This window comes from Salvelinus namaycush, chromosome 22, assembly GCF_016432855.1.
Source record: "Salvelinus namaycush isolate Seneca chromosome 22, SaNama_1.0, whole genome shotgun sequence".
NCBI lineage: Eukaryota > Metazoa > Chordata > Actinopteri > Salmoniformes > Salmonidae > Salvelinus > Salvelinus namaycush.
In genome coordinates this window covers 3,467,097-3,489,290 of record NC_052328.1, presented here as the reverse complement: position 1 = coordinate 3,489,290, position 22,194 = coordinate 3,467,097, and the positions used below count along the sequence as shown (strand labels likewise).

Here is a 22,194-nt window from a genome sequence, read left to right as displayed (position 1 = left end):
AAATAGAAAGTATGTAGAAAAGATAATGGACTTTATCAATAATAGCTTATAATCTTTGAGAATTTTCAATCAACTAAATAAAAGCTAGACAATTAGGCCCCCACTAATGTTGTTATAATGTTTGAACATAAGAACACAGGATTAGCCATGTCAAATGTTTATTTTTTTCACCGTTCAACCCAACTCAAAAAACACCTCAATTGAACCACATTTGGGAACCCCTGCCTTAACAAACAGTGACATTATATTATTATTATTATATGTATAATATAAATATAAATATATTACATATATTATTATATGGAGATGAGGAGACAAATATCAATCACAACTACATGTTGATGTGATGCATTAAATCACCTGACTGTTTGGATGTGTCTGTTAGTAAATATTTTATTTCTAAGAGATAATTAATAAAATAGAACAATTTACATTCAATAATTAGTTGTCACTGTGTTAACCACAACCAACATGCTAGATCTCTGTTTAGTTGTCACTCTGTTAACCATAACCAACATGTTGGATCTCTGTTTAGTTGTCACTGTGTTAACCACAACCAACATGCTGGATCTCTGTTTAGGGGACAGTTCTCTAAAATGAGTGTCTCTGGGGAACATGATACCAAAGCTAAAAGGTGAGCTGACAATTTTGTTTAAGAATGTATATTCTAAAATGTTTTTTAATCAGAAATTATTTCTTATGGGTACATTCTATATAACTGTTATAGATTTTAGATGTGCATGCAAATGTGATTTTTTTGTTGGTATCCTGTATATTTGACTGTGATATGTGGTTGTCTCACCTAGATATCAACATATCCATTGTTTAGCAGGAATGGAATGTTGGTATCCTGTATATCTGACTGTGATATGTGGTTATCTCACCTAGATATCAATATATCCATTGTTTAGCAGGAATGGAATGTTGGTATCCTGTATATCTGACTGTGATATGTGGTTATCTCACCTAGATATGAATATATTCATTGTTTAGCAGGAATGTAATGTTGGTATCCTGTATATCTGACTGTGATATGTGGTTGTCTCACCTAGATATCTATATATCCATTGTTTAGCAGGAATGGAATGTTGGTATCCTGTATATTTGACTGATATGTGGTTGTCTCACCTAGATATCTAAAGATGAATGCACTTACAGATGCCATCTTAATTTTACACAGTTTCTCACAGCAGGAAAATAAGAGCAACTATGCATTATTATGTGGATTATAATTAAGGGACATTTTTTGTAGGGGTTGATCCATTTTTCATCAAACTAAGTCGGACATTTTGAAGTGTATGTTACCCACTTTATAAACCTTTATAAAGACTTGTAGTTGTTTAATAATGTATTTTTTTCATCATTAAAATATAATTTACCAACATTTCTGAAAATATAAAAAATATTTATAGCGTATAATAGCGAAAATATTTATAGCGTATAAAACAGTTCTATTGTTTCCCCATCTGAGCTCAGAGTAGATGAGATGTAATGTTTGTCTCTGCTGTGTTGAAGCTCAATCAAGCAGGAGAGACCAGCCTCCCCTGTACCCAGCTGTGTGTCCATGAAAAGTGACCAATCTATGAAACCTCCTATAAAGTTTAGAGAGGGAGACTTTTCTACTGAACAAAGGTAAGAAGAACTCATGGGTCATGGTCAGTGAGTTAAACAACACTGTCTCTAGTCATTTCTCCTCTCCCATCTTCCCATGTATTTTCCTTTTTTCCATGTTAATAGTCCTAAAACAATATTAAAGAAACACAACATTCCCTCCCTGTGTGTGTGTGTGTGTGTGTGTGTGTGTGTGTGTGTGTGTGTGTGTGTGTGTGTGTGTGTGTGTGTGTGTGTGTGTGTGTGTGTGTGTGTGTGTGTGTGTGTGTGTGTGTGTGTGTGTGCACTCCCTGGATGAGGAGATGTAATGTCTCGTCACTTTACCCCCTACCTACATGTACTGTACATATTACCTCAATTATAGTCTCATTATTACATCAATCACCTGGTACCCCTCCACATTGACTCAGTGCTGGTACTCCTTATAGCCTCATTATTACCTCAACTACCTGGTACCCCTGCACATTGACTCAGTACTGGTACTCCTTATAGCCTCATTATTACCTCAACTACCTGGTACCCCTGCACATTGACTCAGTACTGGTACTCCTTAAAGCCTCATTATTACCTCAACTACCTGGTACCCCTGCACATTGACTCAGTACTGGTAGTCCTTACAGTATTTGGCACATGTGAGAAATACAATTTGATTTGATTTGAAACTCATTGGCAGAAACCAACGGTCGTCTCGTGCTGAACAGCTCGTGTTCGGGTGTAGAGCACGGTGTCGAGGAAAAACTCCCAAGAAAGGCAGGAACCTAGGAAGAAACGTAGAGAGGAACCAGGCTCTGAGGGGTGGCCATTCCTCTTCTGGCTGTGCTGGGTAGAGTGTAACCAGGCTCTGAAGGGTAGCCAGTCCTCTTCTGGCTGTGCCGGGTAGAGAGGAACCAGGCTCTGAGGGGTGACCAGTCCTCATCTGGCTGTACTGGGTAGAGTGTAACCAGGCTCTGATGGGTGACCAGTCCTCTTCTGGTTGTACTGGGTAGAGAGGAACCAGACTCTGAGGGGTGACCAGTCCTCTTCTGGCTGTTCTGGTCAGCACCTCAGGAGTAAATGTCAGGTTGCTTTTCATAGTCGAGCATTCAGAGGACAAGGGAGAGAGGGACAGAGGGAGAGAGGGACAGAGGGAGAGAGGGACAGAGGGAGAGAGGGACAGAGGGACAGAGGGACAGAGGGAGGGAGGGAGGTAGGTAGAGGGGGGGAGAGGGAGAGAGGAAGGGAGAGGGAGAGAGGAAGGGAGAGGGTTGAAAAACACAGCTTCCAACTATCGCCACTTCACTACAAAATATATAAAAAGTTACATGTAAACCCTACCAAAACATTTCAAACTAATTTTGTAATACAACGTTAGGTATTTTTAAACGTTAATAATCAATCAATTTGAAGACGGGATGATCTGTGTCCAATACAAAAAGAAAACAAACTGACGCAACTTTTTTCGTAACGTGCATCTCTCAAAAAATGTACTTCATGTGACCCTCATTTACGATAGCCCTACTTCTTCAGTACACAAAGGAATAACCTCAACCGATTTCCAAGGACTGGTGACATCCAGTGGAAGCGGTAGGAACTGCAAGCAAGTCCATTAGAAATCTGGTGTCTAAATTCTGAATGGTTTGTCCTCAGGGTTTTGCCTGCTACATAAGTTTTGTTATTCTCACAGATATGATTCAAACAGTTTTAGAAACTTCAGAGTGTTTTATATCCAAATCTACTAATGATATGCATATCTTATATTCTGGTGATGAGTAGCAGGTAGTTGAATTTTGGCATGCTATTTTTCCGAAAGTGAAAATGCTGCCCCTTGCCCACAAGAAGTTAAAGGATCGGTATCTCTTTCTCTCCTTTATCCCTGTAGTGGATGGTCTACTCTGTTAGAGGATCAGTATCTCTCTCTCTCTCTCTCTTTTATCTCTGTAGTGGATGGTCTACTCTGTTAGAGGATCATTATCTCTCTCTCTCCTTTATCCCTGTAGTTGATGGTCTACTCTGTTAGAGGATCAGTATCTCTCTCTCTCCTTTATCTCTGTAGAGGATGGTCTAGTCTGTTAGAGAATCAGTGTTAACATCTACAATCTTTCTCTCTCTCCTTTATCTCTGTAGAGGATGGTCTACTTTATTAGAGGATCATTATTTACATCTACAATCTTTCTCTCCTTTATTTCTATAGTGGATGGTCTACTTTATTAGAGGATCAGTATCTCTCTCACTCTCCTATATCTCTGTAGTGGATGGTCTACTCTGTTAGAGGATCAGTATCTGTCTCTCTCTCCTTTATCTCTGTAGTGGATGATCTACTCTGTTAGAAAATCAGTATTAACATCTACATTCTCTCTCTCTCTCCTTTATCTCTGTAGTGGATGGTCTACTCTGTTACAGGATCAGTATCTCTCTCTCTCCTTTATCTCTGTAATGGATGGTCTACTCTGTTAGAGAATCAGTCCCTCTCTCCTTTATCTCTGTATTGGACGGTCTACTCTGTTAGAGGATCAGTAGCCCTCTCTCTTTTATCTCTGTAGTGTATGGTCTACTCTGTTAGAGAATTAGTATTAACATCTACAATCTTTCTCTCTTCTTTATCTCTTTAGTGGATGGTCTACTCTGTTAAATGATCAGTATCTCTCTCCTTCATCTCTGTACTGGATGGTCCACTCTGTTAGAGGATAGAGGATCAGTCTCTCTCTCTCCTTTATCTCTGTAGTGGATGGTCTACTCTGTTGGAGGATCAGCATTTCTCTCTCTCCTTTATCTCTGTAGTGGATGGTTTACTCTATTAAAGGATCAGTCTCCCTCTCTCCTTTATCTCTGTAGTGGATGGTCTACTCTGTTGGAGGATCCGCATTTCTCTCTCTCCTTTATCTCTGTAGTTGATGGTTTACTCTATTAAAGGATCAGTCTCCCTCTCTCCTTTATCTCTGTAGTGGATGGTCTACTCTTTTAGAGGATCAGTATCTCTCTCCTTTATCTCTGTAGTGGATGGTCTACTCTGTTGGAGGATCAGTATTTCTCTCTCTCCTTTATATATGTAAGGAATGGTCTACTCTGTTAGAGGATCAGTATCTCTCTCTCTCAATTATCTCTGTAGTGGATGGTCTACTCTGTTAGAGGATCATTATCTCTCTCTCTCCTTTATCCCTGTAGTTGATGGTCTACTCTGTTAGAGGATCAGTATCTCTCTCTCTCCTTTATCTCTGTAGTGGATGGTCTACTCTGTTAGAGGATAAGTATTAACATCTACAATCTCTCTCTCTCTCCTTTATCTCTATAGTGGATGGTCTACTCTGTTAGAGGATCAGTATCTCTCTCTCTCCTATATCTATGTAGTGGATGGTCTACTCTAATAAAAGGATCAGTATCTCTCTCTCTCCTTTATATCTGTAGTGGATGGTCTACTCTGTTATAGAATCAGTATTAACATCTACAATCTCTCTCTCTCTCCTTTATCTCAGTAGTGGATGGTCTACTCTGTTAGAGGATCAGTATTAACATCTACAATCTCTCTCTCTCCTTTATCTCTATAGTGGACGGTCTACTTTATTAGAGGATCAGTCTCCCTCTCTCTCCTTTAACTCGGTAGTGGATGGTCTACTCTGTTAGAGGATCAGTATCTCTCTCTCCTTTATCTCTGTATTGGATGGTCTACTCTAATAAAAGGATCAGTATCTCTCTCTCTCCTTTATATCTGTAGTGGATGGTCTACTCTGTTAGAGAATCAGTGTTAACATCTACAATCTCTCTCTCTCTCCTTTATCTCTGTAGTGGATGGTCTACTCTGTTAGAGGATCAGTATTAACATCTACAATCTCTCTCTCTCCTTTATCTCTATAGTGGACGGTCTACTTAATTAGAGGATCAGTCTCTCTCTCTCTCCTTTAACTCTGTAGTGGATGGTCTACTCTGTTAGAGGATCATTATCTGTCTCTCTCTCCTTTATCTCTGTAGTGGATGATCTACTCTGTTAGAAAATCAGTATTAACATCTACATTCTCTCTCTCTCTCCTTTATCTCTGTAGTGGATGGTCTACTCTGTTACAGGATCAGTATCTCTCTCTCTCCTTTATCTCTGTAATGGATGGTCTACTCTGTTAGAGATTCAGTCCCTCTCTCCTTTATCTCTGTATTGGATGGTCTACCCTGTTAGAGGATCAGTAGCCCTCTCTCTTTTATCTCTGTAGTGTATGGTCTACTCTGTTAGAGAATTAGTATTAACATCTACAATCTCTCTCTCTTCTTTATCTCTGTAGTGGATGGTCTACTCTGTTAAATGATCAGTATCTCTCTCGTTTATCTCTGTACTGGATGTTCTACTCTGTTAGAGGATAGAGGATCAGTCTCTCTCTCTCCTTTATCTCTGTAGTGGATGGTCTACTCTGTTGGAGGATTAGCATTTCTCTCTCTCCTTTATCTCTGTAGTGGATGGTTTACTCTATTAAAGGATCAGTATCTCTCTCCTTTATCTCTGTAGTAGATGGTCTACTCTGTTGGAGGATCAGTATTTCTCTCCTTTATATATGTAAGGAATGGTCTACTCTGTTAGAAGACCAGTCTATCTCTATCTTTTATCTCTGGAGTGGATGGTCTACTCTGTTAGAGGATCAGTATTAACATCTACAATCTCTCTCTCTCTCTTTTATCTCTGTAGTGGATGGTCTACTCTGTTAGAGGATCAGTATCTCTCTCTCTCTCTCCTGTATCTCTGTAATGGATGGTCTACTCTTTTCTAGGATCAGTTTCTCTCTCTCCTGTATCTCTGTAGTGGATGGTCTGCTAAGTTAGAGGATCAGTATCTCTCTCTCCTTTATCTCTGTTGTGGATGGTTTACTCTGTTAATGGATCAGTAACGCTCTCTCCTTTATCTCTGTAGTCTCTGTTTATCTCGTGGACGGTCTACTCTGTTAGAGGATCAGTATCTCTCTCTCTCCTTTATCTCTGTAGTGGATGGTGTACTCTGCTAGAGGATCAGTCCAGGTGTGCAGTGTGTCAGCAGGTGTTGAGGGATCCAGTCTCTATCACCTGTGGACACAGGTTCTGCAGACAGTGCATCACCAGATACTGGGAGAAACCTGCTCCTTCAGGATACTATGACTGTCCTCAGTGTAGAAAGAGAACCAGAACACTTCCTGTACTACAGCACCTGGGTGAACCCAATGATGCAAGAGGCTCTGAAAACAGTAAGGACACTTGCAGACCTGTGCTAAGTTATTTCCTCAACATGATTAAGTGCTAACTACAATAATATGAGATCATGTCAGTTACTGTAGTTGTGGAAGGCCCACATTTCATCCTATCAATGAATGTGTCTGATACACATCCTTTTTACTCCTCCCTTGTAGTGGAGGACAGCCTGCAGCGAGCTATAGTAAACCATAAAGACAGCCTGAAAAGGAGGTATGAAAAAGTGATAGAAGGCATGGAAAAAGCAGGGACTCAAACTCCCCTCAACAGGATTTACACAGAGCTCTACATCACAGAAGGAGAGAGTGAAGGGGTTAACAATGAACATGAGGTGTGGCAGCTAGAGACAGCATCCAGGACACCAACCTCCCATGACACAGCAATCCACTGCAATGACATCTTTAAACCCGTACCTGGCCAAGAGAGAAGCATAAGAACTGTGCTGACGAAGGGCATTGCTGGCATCGGAAAAACTGTCTCTGTGCAGAAGTTCATCCTTGACTGGGCTGAAGGGAAGGCTAATCAAGATGTGGACATCATATTTGTGCTTCCTTTCCGGGAGCTGAACTTGATCAAAGATCGCCAGTACAGTCTTCTCAGACTTTTAAATGACTTCCACACAGAACTAGACATAGGCAATGCAAAGAAACTCACAGCCTGTAAAGCTATGTTCATCTTTGATGGTTTGGATGAAAGCAGACTTCCATTGGATTTCCAGGACAATGAAAAGGTGTCTGATGTCACCCACACATCATCTGTTGATGTTCTGCTGACAAATCTCATCAAGGGGAATCTGCTTCCCTCTGTTCTCCTATGGATAACCTCCCGACCAACAGCAACCAGTCAGATCGCCCCTGAGTGTGTTGACCAGGTGACAGAGGTACGAGGGTTCAATGACCCACAGAAGGAGGAGTACTTCAGAAAGAGATTCATTGATGAGGACCTGGCCAGCAGAATCATCTCACACATAAAGACATCAAGGAGCCTCCACATCATGTGCCACATTCCAGTGTTCTGTTGGATTTCTGCAATAGTCTTTGAACACATGCTGAGTACAGACAAGAGGAGAGAGATGCCCACAACTCTGACTGAGATGTCCATTCACTTCCTGCTCATTCAGACCAGCCTGAAGAACCAGAAGTATCATGGAAGCGATGCGATGGATCAAGAGGAGCTCATGGAGTCAGATAAGGAAATTCTTCTGAAGCTGGGGAAGCTGGCGTTTGAAAATCTGGAGAAGGGTAATCTCATGTTCTATGAAGAAGACCTGAAAGAGGCTGGCCTTGATGTCAATGAAGCCTCAGTGTACTCAGGAGTGTGCACACAAATCTTTAAAGAAGAGTCTGTGTTATTTCAGAGAGTGGTGTACTGCTTTGTTCATCTGAGCATTCAGGAGTTTCTCTCAGCTGTCTACATGTACCACTGTTACACAACCAAGAACATGGATGCACTGAACCCCTTCCTCAAGAGAAAGTCTAGAGCTGCGTCTGAAGAGCTAACCTTGCATGAGCTGCTGAATAGTACCGTGGATAAAGCCTTGGAGAGTAAGAATGGACACCTGGACCTTTTTGTCCGCTTCCTTCATGGCATGTCACTGGAGTCCAATCAGAAACTCCTACGAGGTCTGGTGACACAAACAGAAAGCAGTCCAGAGAGCGTCCAGAAAACAATCCGATCCCTTAAGGTGATGCAGAGGAAGAACATCTCCCCTGAGAGGTGCATCAATCTATTTCACTGTCTGATAGAGATGAAAGACCATTCAATACAGGAGGTAATCCAAGAGTACTTGAGGTCAGAGAACAGATCCAAAAACCTCACACATGCTCAGTGTTCAGCGCTGGCCTACATGCTGCAGATATCAGAGGAGGTTCTGGATGTGTTTGACCCAAAGGAATTCAAGACATCAGAGGAGGGTCGTAGGAGACTGCTCCCAGCTGTGAAAGGCTGCAGGAAAGCACTGTAAGTATTCATGTAAATATCACCCACCAAAATAAATTGTAGTTACAGCAGTATTTTCATTGGCTGACTGGCTCTGTAAGTAGTCATGTGACAATCTCTCAGACCAAACTTTACTGTATGTAGGAACAACAGTATTTTCATTGGCTGAATAAACTTTCTATCAGCTGAAAACTTTTAAACTATAATACAGACTAATCAGAAAAGTTGTAGCATTGAGCCATGAATGCATGATATACACATTATTTGTGCACGGCTAACAGTGTAAGCAGGGAAAGCTGAGCGTAACATTTTAATAGAACCTGTCTGTCATTGTATTTCTTCTGTGTTGGCAGACTCACTGGCTGTAAACTTACAGACACATCCTGTAAAGTGTTGGTCTCAGCTCTCAGTTCAAACCCCTCACACCTGAGAGAGCTGGATCTGAGTAACAATGACCTGAAGGATTCAGGAGTGAAGCTGCTCTCTGCTGGACTGGGGAATCCCCACTGTAAACTGGAGACTCTGAGGTCAGTATTAGATATAGTGTGGACTGTATACTCAATACAATCTAAATCTGATACTTCATTGTCTTTCTTTTGACTGATACTGCTTTTTAAAATGGTCTGGTCAGTCTACCCAAATATGTGTCCTATACATTTTTCTCTCTACAAGCAATACATAATAATTTGTCGTATCTTAAAATTATACATTCATTCATTTATAATAGATATTGCAGGTTTCAGGACACTGATATATCTGAACATGTTGAGCAAATATATATTTGTATCACCAAAGAATAGCAGTGTGATTTTAACATGATTTTACTCTTTGTCAGGCTGTCAGGCTGTCTAGTCACAGAGGAAGGCTGTGCTTCTCTGGCCTCAGCTTTGAAGTCAAACCCCTCACACCTGAGAGAGCTGGATCTGAGTAACAATGACCTGAAGGATTCAGGAGTGAAGCTGCTCTCTGCTGTACTGGGGAATCCCCACTGTAAACTGGAGACTCTGAGGTCAGTATTCCTGTAGTTGGTCAACAAGTGATAACTGTTCACCAGATCCACATGTGTTTACCAGACACACATAGTCCACACCATATGTGTTTGGACAGTGTAGCTTACAGTTTTAAATTCGGTGCTATGCTCCAGCATTTTGGATTTTAGATAGAATGTTTCATATTAGGCGACAGTATAGAATGTCACCTTTTATTTGAGGTTAATGGTGAGAGGTTAGTATGTTTTGTTGTAGCCTCTGTAACTCTCTCATTCATAATTGTTCATGATCATGGCATCATCAGGATTCATTTAGTAGTGTTTCAAAACATGTTATCTACTCACTTAGAAAGAAAATTGCTCCAGTCATAATCCATCATTCAGTTATTATTGGGCAAAACACAACCAAAACACAACCAAAACAAACTGTAAATGCAACAAACGAGTTTGGGACCAAATACTAAACTTTTGTCAGAGTGTGTGCCACTGTTCGAAGGAAGTCAGGTGCAGGAGAGCAGAGATGAGTGAACAGGCACACTTTAATCAGGCAGAGGAAACCAGCCGGACGCAACTGCGTCACAACACTCCAGCCCAAGGAAAAAGCGAATAGCGCAAAAATCACACAAAATGGTACAAAATAACAAAACCACGGGTTACAACAATACCCGGTGCAAAACAAGCCTGTAGAGACACACACGTAACGAACGAACAAAACCACACACAGACATGGGGGGAACAGAGGATGATATATACACGTAGAGTAATGAGGGGATGTAAACCAGGTGTGCAGAAAAACAAGACAAAACAAATGGAAAATGAAAGGTGGAGTGGCGATGGCTAGAAGACCGGTGACGTCGACCGCCGCCCGAACAAGGAGAGGAACCAACTTTGGCGGGAGTCGTCACAACTTTTGACTACTTCAATACACTATGAATGAATTGGTCAGAATACTAATGACTTCTTCAAATGGGGGAACTAGATACATAAAGTGCTTTCATTTCTAAATTGTGAAACAGACACAGTGGGGCAAAAAAGTTTTTAGTCAGCCACCAATTGTGCAAGTTCTCCCACTTAAAAAGATGGGAGAGGCCTGTAATTTTCATCATAGGTACAATTCAACTTTGACAGACAAATTGAGAAAAAAAAATCCAGAAAATCACATTGTAGGATTTTTTATGATTTTATTTGCAAATTATGGTGGAAAATAAGTATTTGGTCAATAACAAAAGTTTATCTCAATACTTTGTTATATACCCTTTGTTGGCAATGACAGATGTCAAACGTTTTCTGTAAGTCTTCCCAAGGTTTTCACACACTGTTTCTGGTATTTTGGCCCATTCCTCCATGCAGATCTCCTCTAGAGCAGTGATGTTTTGGGGCTGTTGCTGGGCAACACGGACTTTCAACTCCCTCCAAAGATTTTCTATGGGGTTGAGATCTGGAGACTGGCTAGGCCACTCCAGGACCTTGAAATGCTTCTTACGAAGCCACTCCTTCGTTGCCCGGGCGGTGTGTTTGGGATCATTGTCATGCTGAAAGACTCAGCCATGTTTCATCTTCAATGCCCTTGCTGATGGAAGGAGGTTTTCACTCAAAATCTCACGATACATGGCCCCATTCATTCCATTCATTCTTTCCTTTACACGGATCAGTCATCCTGGTCCCTTTGCAGAAAAACAGCCCCAAAGCATGATGTTTCCACCCCCATGCTTCACAGTAGGTATGGTGTTCTTTGGATGCAACTCAGCATTCTTTGTCCTCCAAACACGACGAGTTGAGTTTTTACCAAAAAGTAATATTTTGGTTTCATCTGACCATATGACATTCTCCCAATCTTCTTCTGGATCATCCAAATGCTCACTAGCAAACTTCAGACGGGCCTGGACATGTACTGGCTTAAGCAGGGGGACACGTCTGGCACTGCAGGATTTGAGTCCCTGGCGGCGTAGTGTGTTACTGACGGTAGGCTTTGTTACTTTGGTCCCAGCTCTCTGCAGGTCATTCACTAGGTGTGGTTCTGGGATTTATGCTCACCGTTCTTGTGATCATTTTGACCCCACGGGGTGAGATCTTGCGTGGAGCCCCAGATCGAGGGAGATTATCAGTGGTCTTGTATGTCGTCCATTTCCTAATAATTGCTCCCACAGTTGATTTCTTCAAACCAAGCTGCTTACCTATTGCAAATTCAGTCTTCCCAGCCTGGTGCAGGTCTACAATTCTGTTTCTGGTGTCCTTTGACAGCTCTTTGGTCTTGGCCATAGTGGAGTTTGGAGTGTGACTGTTTGAGGTTGTGGACAGGTGTCTTTTATACTGATAACAAGTTCAAACAGGTGCCATTAATACAGGTAACGAGTGGAGGACAGAGGAGCCTCTTAACTTCTTATGGCTGCAGCCCGGTGTCGGTACACTTATGACAACAGCCAGCTCAAGTGCAGGGCGCGAAATTCAAAGTTAAATATTTAACTTTCACACATTAACAAGTCCAATACAGCAAATGAAAGGTACACATCTTGTGAATCCAGCCAACATGTCAGATTTTTAAAATGTTTTACAGCGAAAACAGCACGTATATTTATGTTAGCTCACCACCAAATACAAAAAAGGACAGACATTTTTCACAGCACAGGTAGCATGCACAAAGCCAACCTAACTAACCAAGAACCAACCAAACTAACCAAGAAACAACTTCATCAGATGACAGTCTTATAACATGTTATACAATAAATCTATGTTTCGTTCGAAAAATTTGCATATTTCAGGTATAAATCATAGTTTACATTGCAGCTACAATCAGAAATTGCACCGAAAGCAGCCATAATAATTACAGACACCAACGTCAAATACCTAATTACTCATCATAAAACATTTCTGAAAAATACATAGTGTACAGCAAATGAAAGACAGGCATCTTGTGATTCCAGCCAATATTTCCGATTTATTAAGTGTTTTACAGCGAAAACACAATATAGCGTTATATTAGCTTACCACAATAGCCAGAAACACATGCCATTTCCCAGTAGCAAAAGGTTAGCGATCGTAACAAACCAGTAAAAGATATATAATTTTTGACTAACCTTGATATTCTTCATCAGATGACAGTCCTATAACATCAGGTTATACATACACTTATGTTTTGTTCGAAAATGTGCATATTTAGAGCTGAAATCAGTGGTTATACATTGTGCTATCGTAGCTACTTTTTCCCACAACGTCCGGATATTTTTCTGACACTTTTTCTGACACACATATTCTGACCAAATAGCTATTCATAAACATAACTAAAAAATACATGTTGTATAGGAAATGATAGATCCATTAGTTCTTAATGAAATCGCCGTGTTAGAATTCTAAAAATAACTTCATTACGACATCCAGCTTCGGTATAGCTAGAGAGTACCCAAAAGCTGGGCGCCGACGACTAGTTCACATGTACGACAGATATATGAAATAGCATCATAAAATGTTTCCTACTTTTGCTGATCTTTCATCAGAATGTTGGACAAGGGGTCCTTTGTCAAGAACCATCGTTGTTTGGATTTAGAACGGCCTCTTTCCCTCTCGATTTAGCAAGCACACTAGCCAAGTGGCACGAATCTCTCCATGTCAACAAACGGAAGAGAACGGAACACGGCAAAACTCCCGAAATAATTTCAATAATCTGATTAAACTATATTGAAAAAACATACTTTACGATGATATGGTCACATGTATCAAATAAAATCAAAGCCGGAGATATTAGTCGTCCATAACGGCAGTTTATCAGAAGGCAAATCCAGGTGCCTCCTCGCGCTCTCCAGAAAACAGGAAATGGGTGACACGTCATACAAAGAGCTTGTATTCCACTTCAGACCAAGATAAACACTCAATTTCTTCTCTCACCGCCTCTTGACACCCAGGGGAAGGTGTATGAAGTGCATGTATACTAATACGTATCATGCCCATTTATAGGCAGGAAGTAGAACAGAGCCTCGATTTCAGACTTTCCACTTCCTGGTCAGGAAGTTTGTGCCAAATGAGTTCTGTTTTACTCACAGATATAATTCAAACGGTTTTAGAAACTAGAGAGTGTTTTCTATCCAATAGTAATAATAATATGCATATTGTACGAGCAAGAATTGAGTACGAGGCCGTTTGAAATGGGCACCTTTTATCTGGCTACTCAATACTGCCCCTGCAGCCCAAACAGGTTAACTTTTACCGCCTCAGAAACCCGGATCCGGGATCACCCCCCACCCCCCCCACACTGATTAGCATCGCTAGCATAGCGTCACAATTAAATAGTAGCATCTAAATATCATTAAATCACAAGTCCAAGACACCAAATGAAAGGTACAGATCTTGTGAATAAAGCCACCATTTCAGATTTTTTAAATGTTTTACAGGGAAGACAAAATATGTAAATATGTACACCATTTTTCTTTGTCCACCATTTTTTCTCTCCACCAGTAGCTATCACCAATTCGGCCAAATAAAGATATTGATAGCCACTAACCAAGAAAAAACCTCATCAGATGACAGTCTGATAACATATTTATTGTATAGGATAGGTTTTGTTAGAAAAATGTGCATATTTCAGGTAGAAATCATAGTTTACAATTGCACCCACCATCACAACTCGACTAGAATAAATACAGCGAGCAACGTGTATTACCTAATTACTAATCATAAAACATTTCTTAAAAATACACAACTCACAGCAATGGAAAGACACAGATCTTGTGAATTCAGACAATATTTCAGATGTTCTAAGTGTTTTACAGCGAAAACACAATAAATCGTTATATTAGCATACCACATATGCAAACGTTACCCGAGCATTGATTCAAGCCAAAGAGAGCGATATCGTTATCATCGCCAAAATATATTAATTTTTTCACTAACCTTCTCAGAATTCTTCCGATGACACTCCTGTAACATCATATTACAACATACATATAGAGTTTGTTCGAAAATGTGCATATTTAGCCACAAAAAAACGTGGTTATACAATGACAATACTAGCAAAACTAGCCTGAAAATGTCGGGCGCCATCTTTCACAGTGATCTTGTCTCATGGATAACTATTCATAAACTTGACTAAAAAAATACAGGTTGGACATGAAATGAAAGATGCATTGGTTATTAATGCAACCGCTGAGTTAGATTTTTAAAATTAACGTTACTAGACATACAGTGTGCATTACAGCCAGACTAGTGCCGCAATAATGGCGTCACTAGTCGCCATTATTGAGTTTACATTTTTCCACATAAAAACGGAATAACATCATAAATAGCTCTTACTTTTCGACGAGCTTCCATCAGAATCTTGGCCAAGTGGTCCTTTGTCCAAAAGAATCGTTGCTTGGTTGTAAAACGTTGCATTCAACTTCTGATATAGCAGCTAACAATAGCTAACAATAGCTATTTTGCCCCAACGTGTCCAAATCCTCAAGACGCAATACTGAGGAAATTCCGAAAAATAGCAATATACTCGCATAATCTGATATAACTCGGTTTAAAATAGCTTCGTTATGATGTTTCTAACACCTATATCGAATTAAATTACAGACGGATACATCTAACGTTGATAACTGAGCGTTTGAAAATGGCATCCTGAGGTCCCTCTCTGCGTAATGGTCAGCGTCGAAAAGAAGGCGCACCTCACTCCTTGGCCTTTTATAACCTCTGAGAGCTACGTAAAAAGCCCATTCCACTTCTCATTGGTTACTGACATCCAGGGGAAGGCGGGTGCAGTTCATGTCGTTCCATAGGATACACACAGACCTTTAAAACTGATCTGAGACCAGAGCTTCGCTCTCAGACCTTCGCAGTACCTGTCATGGATTTCGCTGTAGAAAGAGTTCTGGGTCACCCACAGACATAATTCCAACGGTTTATGAAACTAGAGAGTGTTTTCTATCCAATAGAATTAATAATATGCATATTGTACGAGCAAGAATTGAGTACGAGGCAGTTTAATTTGGCAACACCCAGAAAAAAAAAATGCTAACTGTTGACAAAATTAAAGAAGAAGTTACAGGTCTGTGAGAGCCAGAAATCTTGCTTGTTTGTAGGTGACCAAATACTTATTTTCCACCATAATTTGCAAATAAATTCATTAAAAATCCTACAATGTGATTTTCTGGATTTTTTTCCCTCATTTTGTCTGTCATAGTTGAAGTGTACCTATGATGAAAATTAAAAGCCTCTCTCATCTTTTTAAGTGGGAGAACTTGCACAATTGGTGGCTGACTAAATATTTTTTTGCCCCACTGTGTGTATTAACATATCCTAAAATAAAAGGTGACATTAAATACTGTCACCTCATATGATACATTTGATCTCAAATCCAAAATGTTGGAGTATAGAGCCACATTTAATATGTTAGCTTCACTGTCAAAATAGGTATGGTGTGGACTGTTAACTCAATAGAATCTAAATCTGATACCTCACTGTCTGTCTTTTGACTGGAACTGCTTTTAAACTGGTCTGGTCAGTCTACTCAAACATTCGTACTATACATTTTTGTCTCTACAAGTAATATGATAATTTCTAATAATGATACATTAATTTATGAATAGATGAGGCAGGTTTCAGGACACTGATATATCTGAAGATTTTTGAAAAAATGTACTGCCACTATTTTCACCACCAAAGAATACCAGTGTGATGTTAATATGATTTGACTCTTTACAGGCTGTCAGGCTGTCTAGTCACAGAGGAAGCCTGTGATTCTCTTGTCTCAGCTCTGAAGTCAAACCCCTCACACCTGAGAGAGCTGGATCTGAGCTACAATCACCCAGGAGACTCAGGAGTCAGACTGCTCTCTGCTGGACTGGAGGATCCACACTGCAGACTGGAGAAACTCAAGTATGTAGAGGCTTTATGTCAATGTTCATGTCAGACATGTTTGACTTATCAGGCTAGTTAATACAAAGATTCTTACCAACACTTGGACAAAGTTATATGCTGACTGTGAGGTTGTCCAGCGTGTGTCCAGTGTGTCCAGTGTCTGTGTGTGTGTGTGTGTCCAGTGTGTGTGTGTGTGTGTGTGTGTGTGTGTGTGTGTGTGTGTGTGTTCAGGTGAATCACTCAATGACTGTCTGCTCTTCTGCTCACTGCTACAGTGTGGAACATTGTGAAGAGAGCACAATGAAACCTGGGCCTAGAAAATGTGAGTGTTGACTGCTGTGAAGCATATGACTAAGAATAAGTCTTAATTCAAGTTAACTAGTGTAGGGGGCAGAATTCGGAATTTTGGATGAAAAGCGTGCCCAAATTAAAACTTCTTGTCAATAGGGGGGCGCTGTTTTCACTTTGGAAAAAATCGTCCCCAATTTAAACGGCCTCGTACTCTATTCTAGGTCATACAATATGCATATTATTATTACTATTGGATAGAAAACACTCTCAAGTTTCTAAAACTGTTTGAATTATATCTGTGAGTAAAACGGAACTCATTTGGCAGCAAACTTCCAAACAGGAAGTGAAAAATCTGAAAACGAGGCTCTGTTTCAGGGCCTGCCTATTCAATTGCCTTATATTTATCGATATGCATGCACTTCATACGCCTTCCACTAGATGTCAAGAGGCAGTGGAAGGTGGAATGGGGTGTCTAGCTTGATCTGAGGTCGAACAAGAGCTTTTGGAGTGACAGGTCAGCCATTTTCTCAGTTTTCCAAGGCGCGCGAAGGAGCTCCACATTGTCTTCTGAAAAGCGTTCGGTATACACGGCGAATATCTCTGGCTCTGATTTTATTTGATACATATTAGAAAAACGTCATAAAGTAGGTTTTTTCAACCGAGTTTTATCAGTTTATTCAACATTTATTGGGACTTTCCGTTCTTTGCGCCAAGAGAGGATGGGAATGTTAGTAACCTTGGCTAGCATTGTGGTGCGAATTCGACAAAAGAAATGGACATTCTAAAACCAAACAACGATTTATTCTGGACCAAGGACTCCTTGTAAAACATTCTGATGGAAGCTCAGCAAAAGTAAGAAAACATTTATGATGTTATTTCGTGTTTCCGTGTAAAATGTTGACTCCTATTCTCCGCCGTTTTGGTGAGTGCTGTCTCACAATAACGCAAGCTGTATGTTATGGTAAAGTTATTTAAAAAAATCTAACACAGCGGTTGCATTAAAACCTCTACCGCTTCTCTCTCCCGGATCCGGGATCCCCCCCATCAAAAAAGCTGACTAGCATAGCCTAGCCTAACGCCACAGGGATATCATATAATATAATTTCATGACATCACAAGTCCAATACAGCAAATGAAAGATAAACATCTTGTGAATCCAGCCATCATTTCTGATTTTTAAAATGTTTTACAGCGAAAACACAATATGTATTTCTATTAGCTAACCACAATAGCAAAAGACTCAACTGCATATTTTCACCATTTTTCTACCGCATAGGTAGCTATCACAAAACCGAATAGAGATATAATTAGTCACTAACCAAGAAACAACTTCATCAGATGACAGTCTTATAACATGTTATACAATAAATCCCGGATCTGGGATGGGTATCAATGAAAGGTTAAATTGCCTGCTACTCAGGCCCGGAAGCTAGGATATGCATATAATTGGTAGATTTGGATAGAAAACACTCTAAAGTTTCCAAAACTGTTAAAATAATGTCTGTGAGTATAACAGAACTGATATGGCAGGCGAGAACCTGAGGAAAATCCATCCTGGAAGTACTATTATTTTGAAAGGCTGTTTTTCCATTGAAAGCCTATCCACCATACAAAGACTTAGGAACCAGTTCACGATCTCTATATCGCACGTATTTCATGTCTTTAGGCATTGTTTCAGGCTTTTACTCTGAAACATGAGGGAGATACAGCACTTTCAATGAGTGGATAGTGGAAATTTCCAGACACGAGTCCAGCGCGCAATCGGGAGTGCGCCTTTCTTGTTTTTCCATTTCTGTTTTGTCCAGTTGAAATATTATTGATTATTTATGACAAAAACAACCTGAGGATTGATTTTAAACATCTAGCTAGCGTCCCACCTCGACAACTGCAAGTGAAATTGCAGGGCGCCAAATTCAATAATTAGAATTCCTCAAACATACAAGTATTATACACCATTCTAAAGATAAACTTCTTGTAAATCCAACCACAGTGTCTGATTTCAAAAAGGCTTTACTGCGAAAGCACACCATGCGATTATGTTAGGTCAGCGCCTTGTCACAGAAAACCATACAGCCATTTTCCAGCCAAGGAGAGGGCTCACAAAAGTCAAAAATAGCGATTAAATGAATCACTAACGTTTGATGATCTTCATCAGAGGGCACTCATAGGACTTCATATTACACAATACATGTATGTTTTGTTCGATAAAGTTTATATTCATATCCAAAAATCTTAAATTGGCGCCTTATGTTCAGTAATGCATTGTCTCAAATAACATCTGGTGAAATTGCAGAGCCAAATCAAATTACAGAAATAGTCATCATAGACATTGATGAAAGATACAAGTGTTATTCATAGGATTAAAGATAAACGTCTTGTTAAAACCTCTCTGGGGCAGGTGGGACGCAATCGTCCCACCTGAAAATACAGCGCGCCATATTCAAATAAAATGATATAAAAATAAAACTTTCATTAAATCACACATGTAAGATACCAAATTAAGCTACACTCGTTGTGAATCCAGCCAACATGTCAGATTTCAAAAAGGCTTTTCGGCGAAAGCATAAGATGATATTATCTGATGATAGCACAACAGTAAACAAAGAGAGTAGCATATTTCAAAACTGCAGGCAAGACACAAAACGCAGAAATAAAATATAAATCATGCCTTACCTTTGACGAAATTATTTTGTTGGCACTCCAATATGTCCCATAAACATCACAAATGGTACTTTTGTTCGATTAATTCCGTCGATATATATCCAAAATGTCCATTTATTTTTACCGTTTCATCCAGAAAAACACAGCTTCCAACTTTCGCAACGTCACTACAAAATATATCAAAAGTTACATGTAAACTTTACCAAAACATTTCAAACTACTTTTGTAATACAACGTTAGGTATTTTTAAACGTTAATAAATTTCGTAACGTGCCTCTCTCAAAAAATTTACTTCATGTGACCCTCATTTACGATAGCCCTACTTCTTCATTACACAAAGGAATAACCTCAACCGATTTCCAAGGACTGGTGACATCGAGTGGAAGCGGTAGGAACTGCAAGCAAGTCCCTTAGAAATCTGGTGTCTCTAAGAAACTCATTGAAAAGACAGTGACATCAAAAAAAAAATATTCTGAATGGTTTGTCCTCGAGGTTTTGCCTGCTCCATAAGTTCTGTTATTCTCACAGACATGATTCAAACAGTTTTAGAAACTTCAGAGTGTTTTCTATCCAAATCTACTAATATTAATGAGGATGAGTAGCAGGCAGTTGAATTTTGGCATGCTATTGATCCAAAAGTGAAAATGCTGCCCCCTGCCCTGAAGAAGTTTTAAGTCAAAGTCAAATACCACCATCATTACTTACTTGGTCATAATAAATATCAGCTGTAGTTCTACAGAAGCAGAAATGAGGGACACCAAAGTTTACAAAGAGTTGCTTTGACAATGTGTGTGTCTGTGTGTGTGTGTGTGTGTGTGTGTGTGTGAGAGAGGTGCGTTCATATTACATAAGAAATGTGTGTTTGTGTTCACGCATGCATACAGGTGTGAGTGTCTGTGTATGTGTGTGTTTGTGTGTGTGTGTGTGTGTGTGTGTGTGTGTGTGTGTGTGTGTGTGTGTCCAGTGTGTGTGTTTGTGTAATTAATGGGAATAAGTGTGTTTTATATTACCATAAAGTATAACATATGATCATTCAACAAGTCTCAAGTTACCTTAACTTCTTCTTTTGATACCTAGAAACGTCTACATTAAATTAATTAGTGAAAAGTGAGTTAACATTCTAATGTGAATGATGATGATTTCTAATATTGTCTCTGGTTTCATCCATCAGATGTCTGTGATCTCACATTGGACCTAAACACAGTACACAGACTCCTCTCTCTGTCTGAGGAGAACAGAAAGGTGGCATGTAGGAGAGAGAAGCAGCCGTATCCTGATCACCCAGAGAGATTTGAGGACTGGGAACAGGTGCTGTGTAGAGAGGGTCTGACTGGGCGATGTTACTGGGAGGTAGAGTGGAGTGGGAGAAGGGCTGATATAGGAGTGACATATAAAGGAATCAACAGGAGAGGAGGGGGTAAGGACTGTTGTCTTGGATGTAATGAGAAGTCCTGGAGTCTGATCTGCTCTGACAACAGATACACTGCCAAGCACAATTATAATCCCACTACCATACACATCCCCCCCTCCAACTCCCACAGAGTAGGGGTTTATCTGGACTGGCCAGCCGGCACTCTGTCCTTCTATAGAAACTCCTCTGACACACTGACCCACCTGATCACATTCACCTCCACATTCACTGAGCCCCTCTATCCAGGGTTCAGGGTTTGGGTTGACTCATCAGTATCCCTGAAATAATAATCTGATACACACACTGGACACACACATACACATTGACACACATATACACAAACACACACACACACACACACTGGAGACACACACACACACACACACACACACACACACACACACACACACACACACACACACACACACACACACACACACACACACACACACTGGAAACACACACACACACACACACACTGGTAATGCACACACACACACACTGATTCCTCCTCAGTGTCTCTGTAAATAATAACCTGACACACACACACACTGAACACAAACACACTCACACACACTGAACACACACACACACACACACACACACTGAACACAAACACACTCACACACACTGAACACACACACACACACACACACACTGAACACAAACACACACACACATACACACACACTGAACACACACACACACTGAACACAAACACACTCACACACACTGAACACACACACACACACACACACACTGAACACAAACACACACACACATACACACACACTGAACACACACATACACTGAACACCCACACACTGGACACACACACACACAAACTGGACACACAATGAAAGCACATACACACCAGACACACACTGGACACACTGGACACACACACACTCAACACACACGCACCCACACTGGACACACACACGCACCCACACTGGACACACTCATACACACACACACACTGGACACACACACTGGACACACACACACACACACACACTGTTGGACATTGGACACACACACACATTGGACACACACACACACGCTGGAAAGCACACACTGGAAACACACACACGACACACACACACACACACACACACACACACACTGGATTCACACACACATACAAACACACTGGACACACACACACACTGGACACACACACACACTGTACACACACACACACTGTACAAACACACACACACACACACACACACACACACACACACACATACACACACACACACACACACACACACACACACACACA

At 40.4% G+C, this 22,194-nt stretch overlaps 1 protein-coding gene across 1 annotated transcript; it reads left to right on the top strand.

Moving 5' to 3' along the window:
- Window positions 1-596: 596 nt before the first annotated feature.
- On the top strand, window positions 597-21,193 carry LOC120017356 (NLR family CARD domain-containing protein 3-like). The gene is made up of 7 exons (XM_038960105.1): window positions 597-634; window positions 6,547-6,782; window positions 6,945-8,745; window positions 9,078-9,251; window positions 16,388-16,561; window positions 16,819-16,865; window positions 20,667-21,193. Exons 1-7 carry the CDS (start codon window positions 597-599, stop codon window positions 21,191-21,193), a joined length of 2,997 nt encoding a protein of 998 aa, XP_038816033.1.
- Window positions 21,194-22,194: the final 1,001 nt, after the last annotated feature.

Excerpts from the sequence above, each read along its gene's own strand:
- LOC120017356 (XM_038960105.1), top strand. The coding sequence starts at position 597 with ATGAGTGTCTCTGGGGAACATGATACCAAAGCTAAAAG. Across the intron at positions 635-6,546 it reads CATGATACCAAAGCTAAAAG|TGGATGGTGTACTCTGCTAG; the intron begins GTGAGCTGACAA and ends TTATCTCTGTAG. Across the intron at positions 16,866-20,666 it reads GAAACCTGGGCCTAGAAAAT|ATGTCTGTGATCTCACATTG; the intron begins GTGAGTGTTGAC and ends TTCATCCATCAG.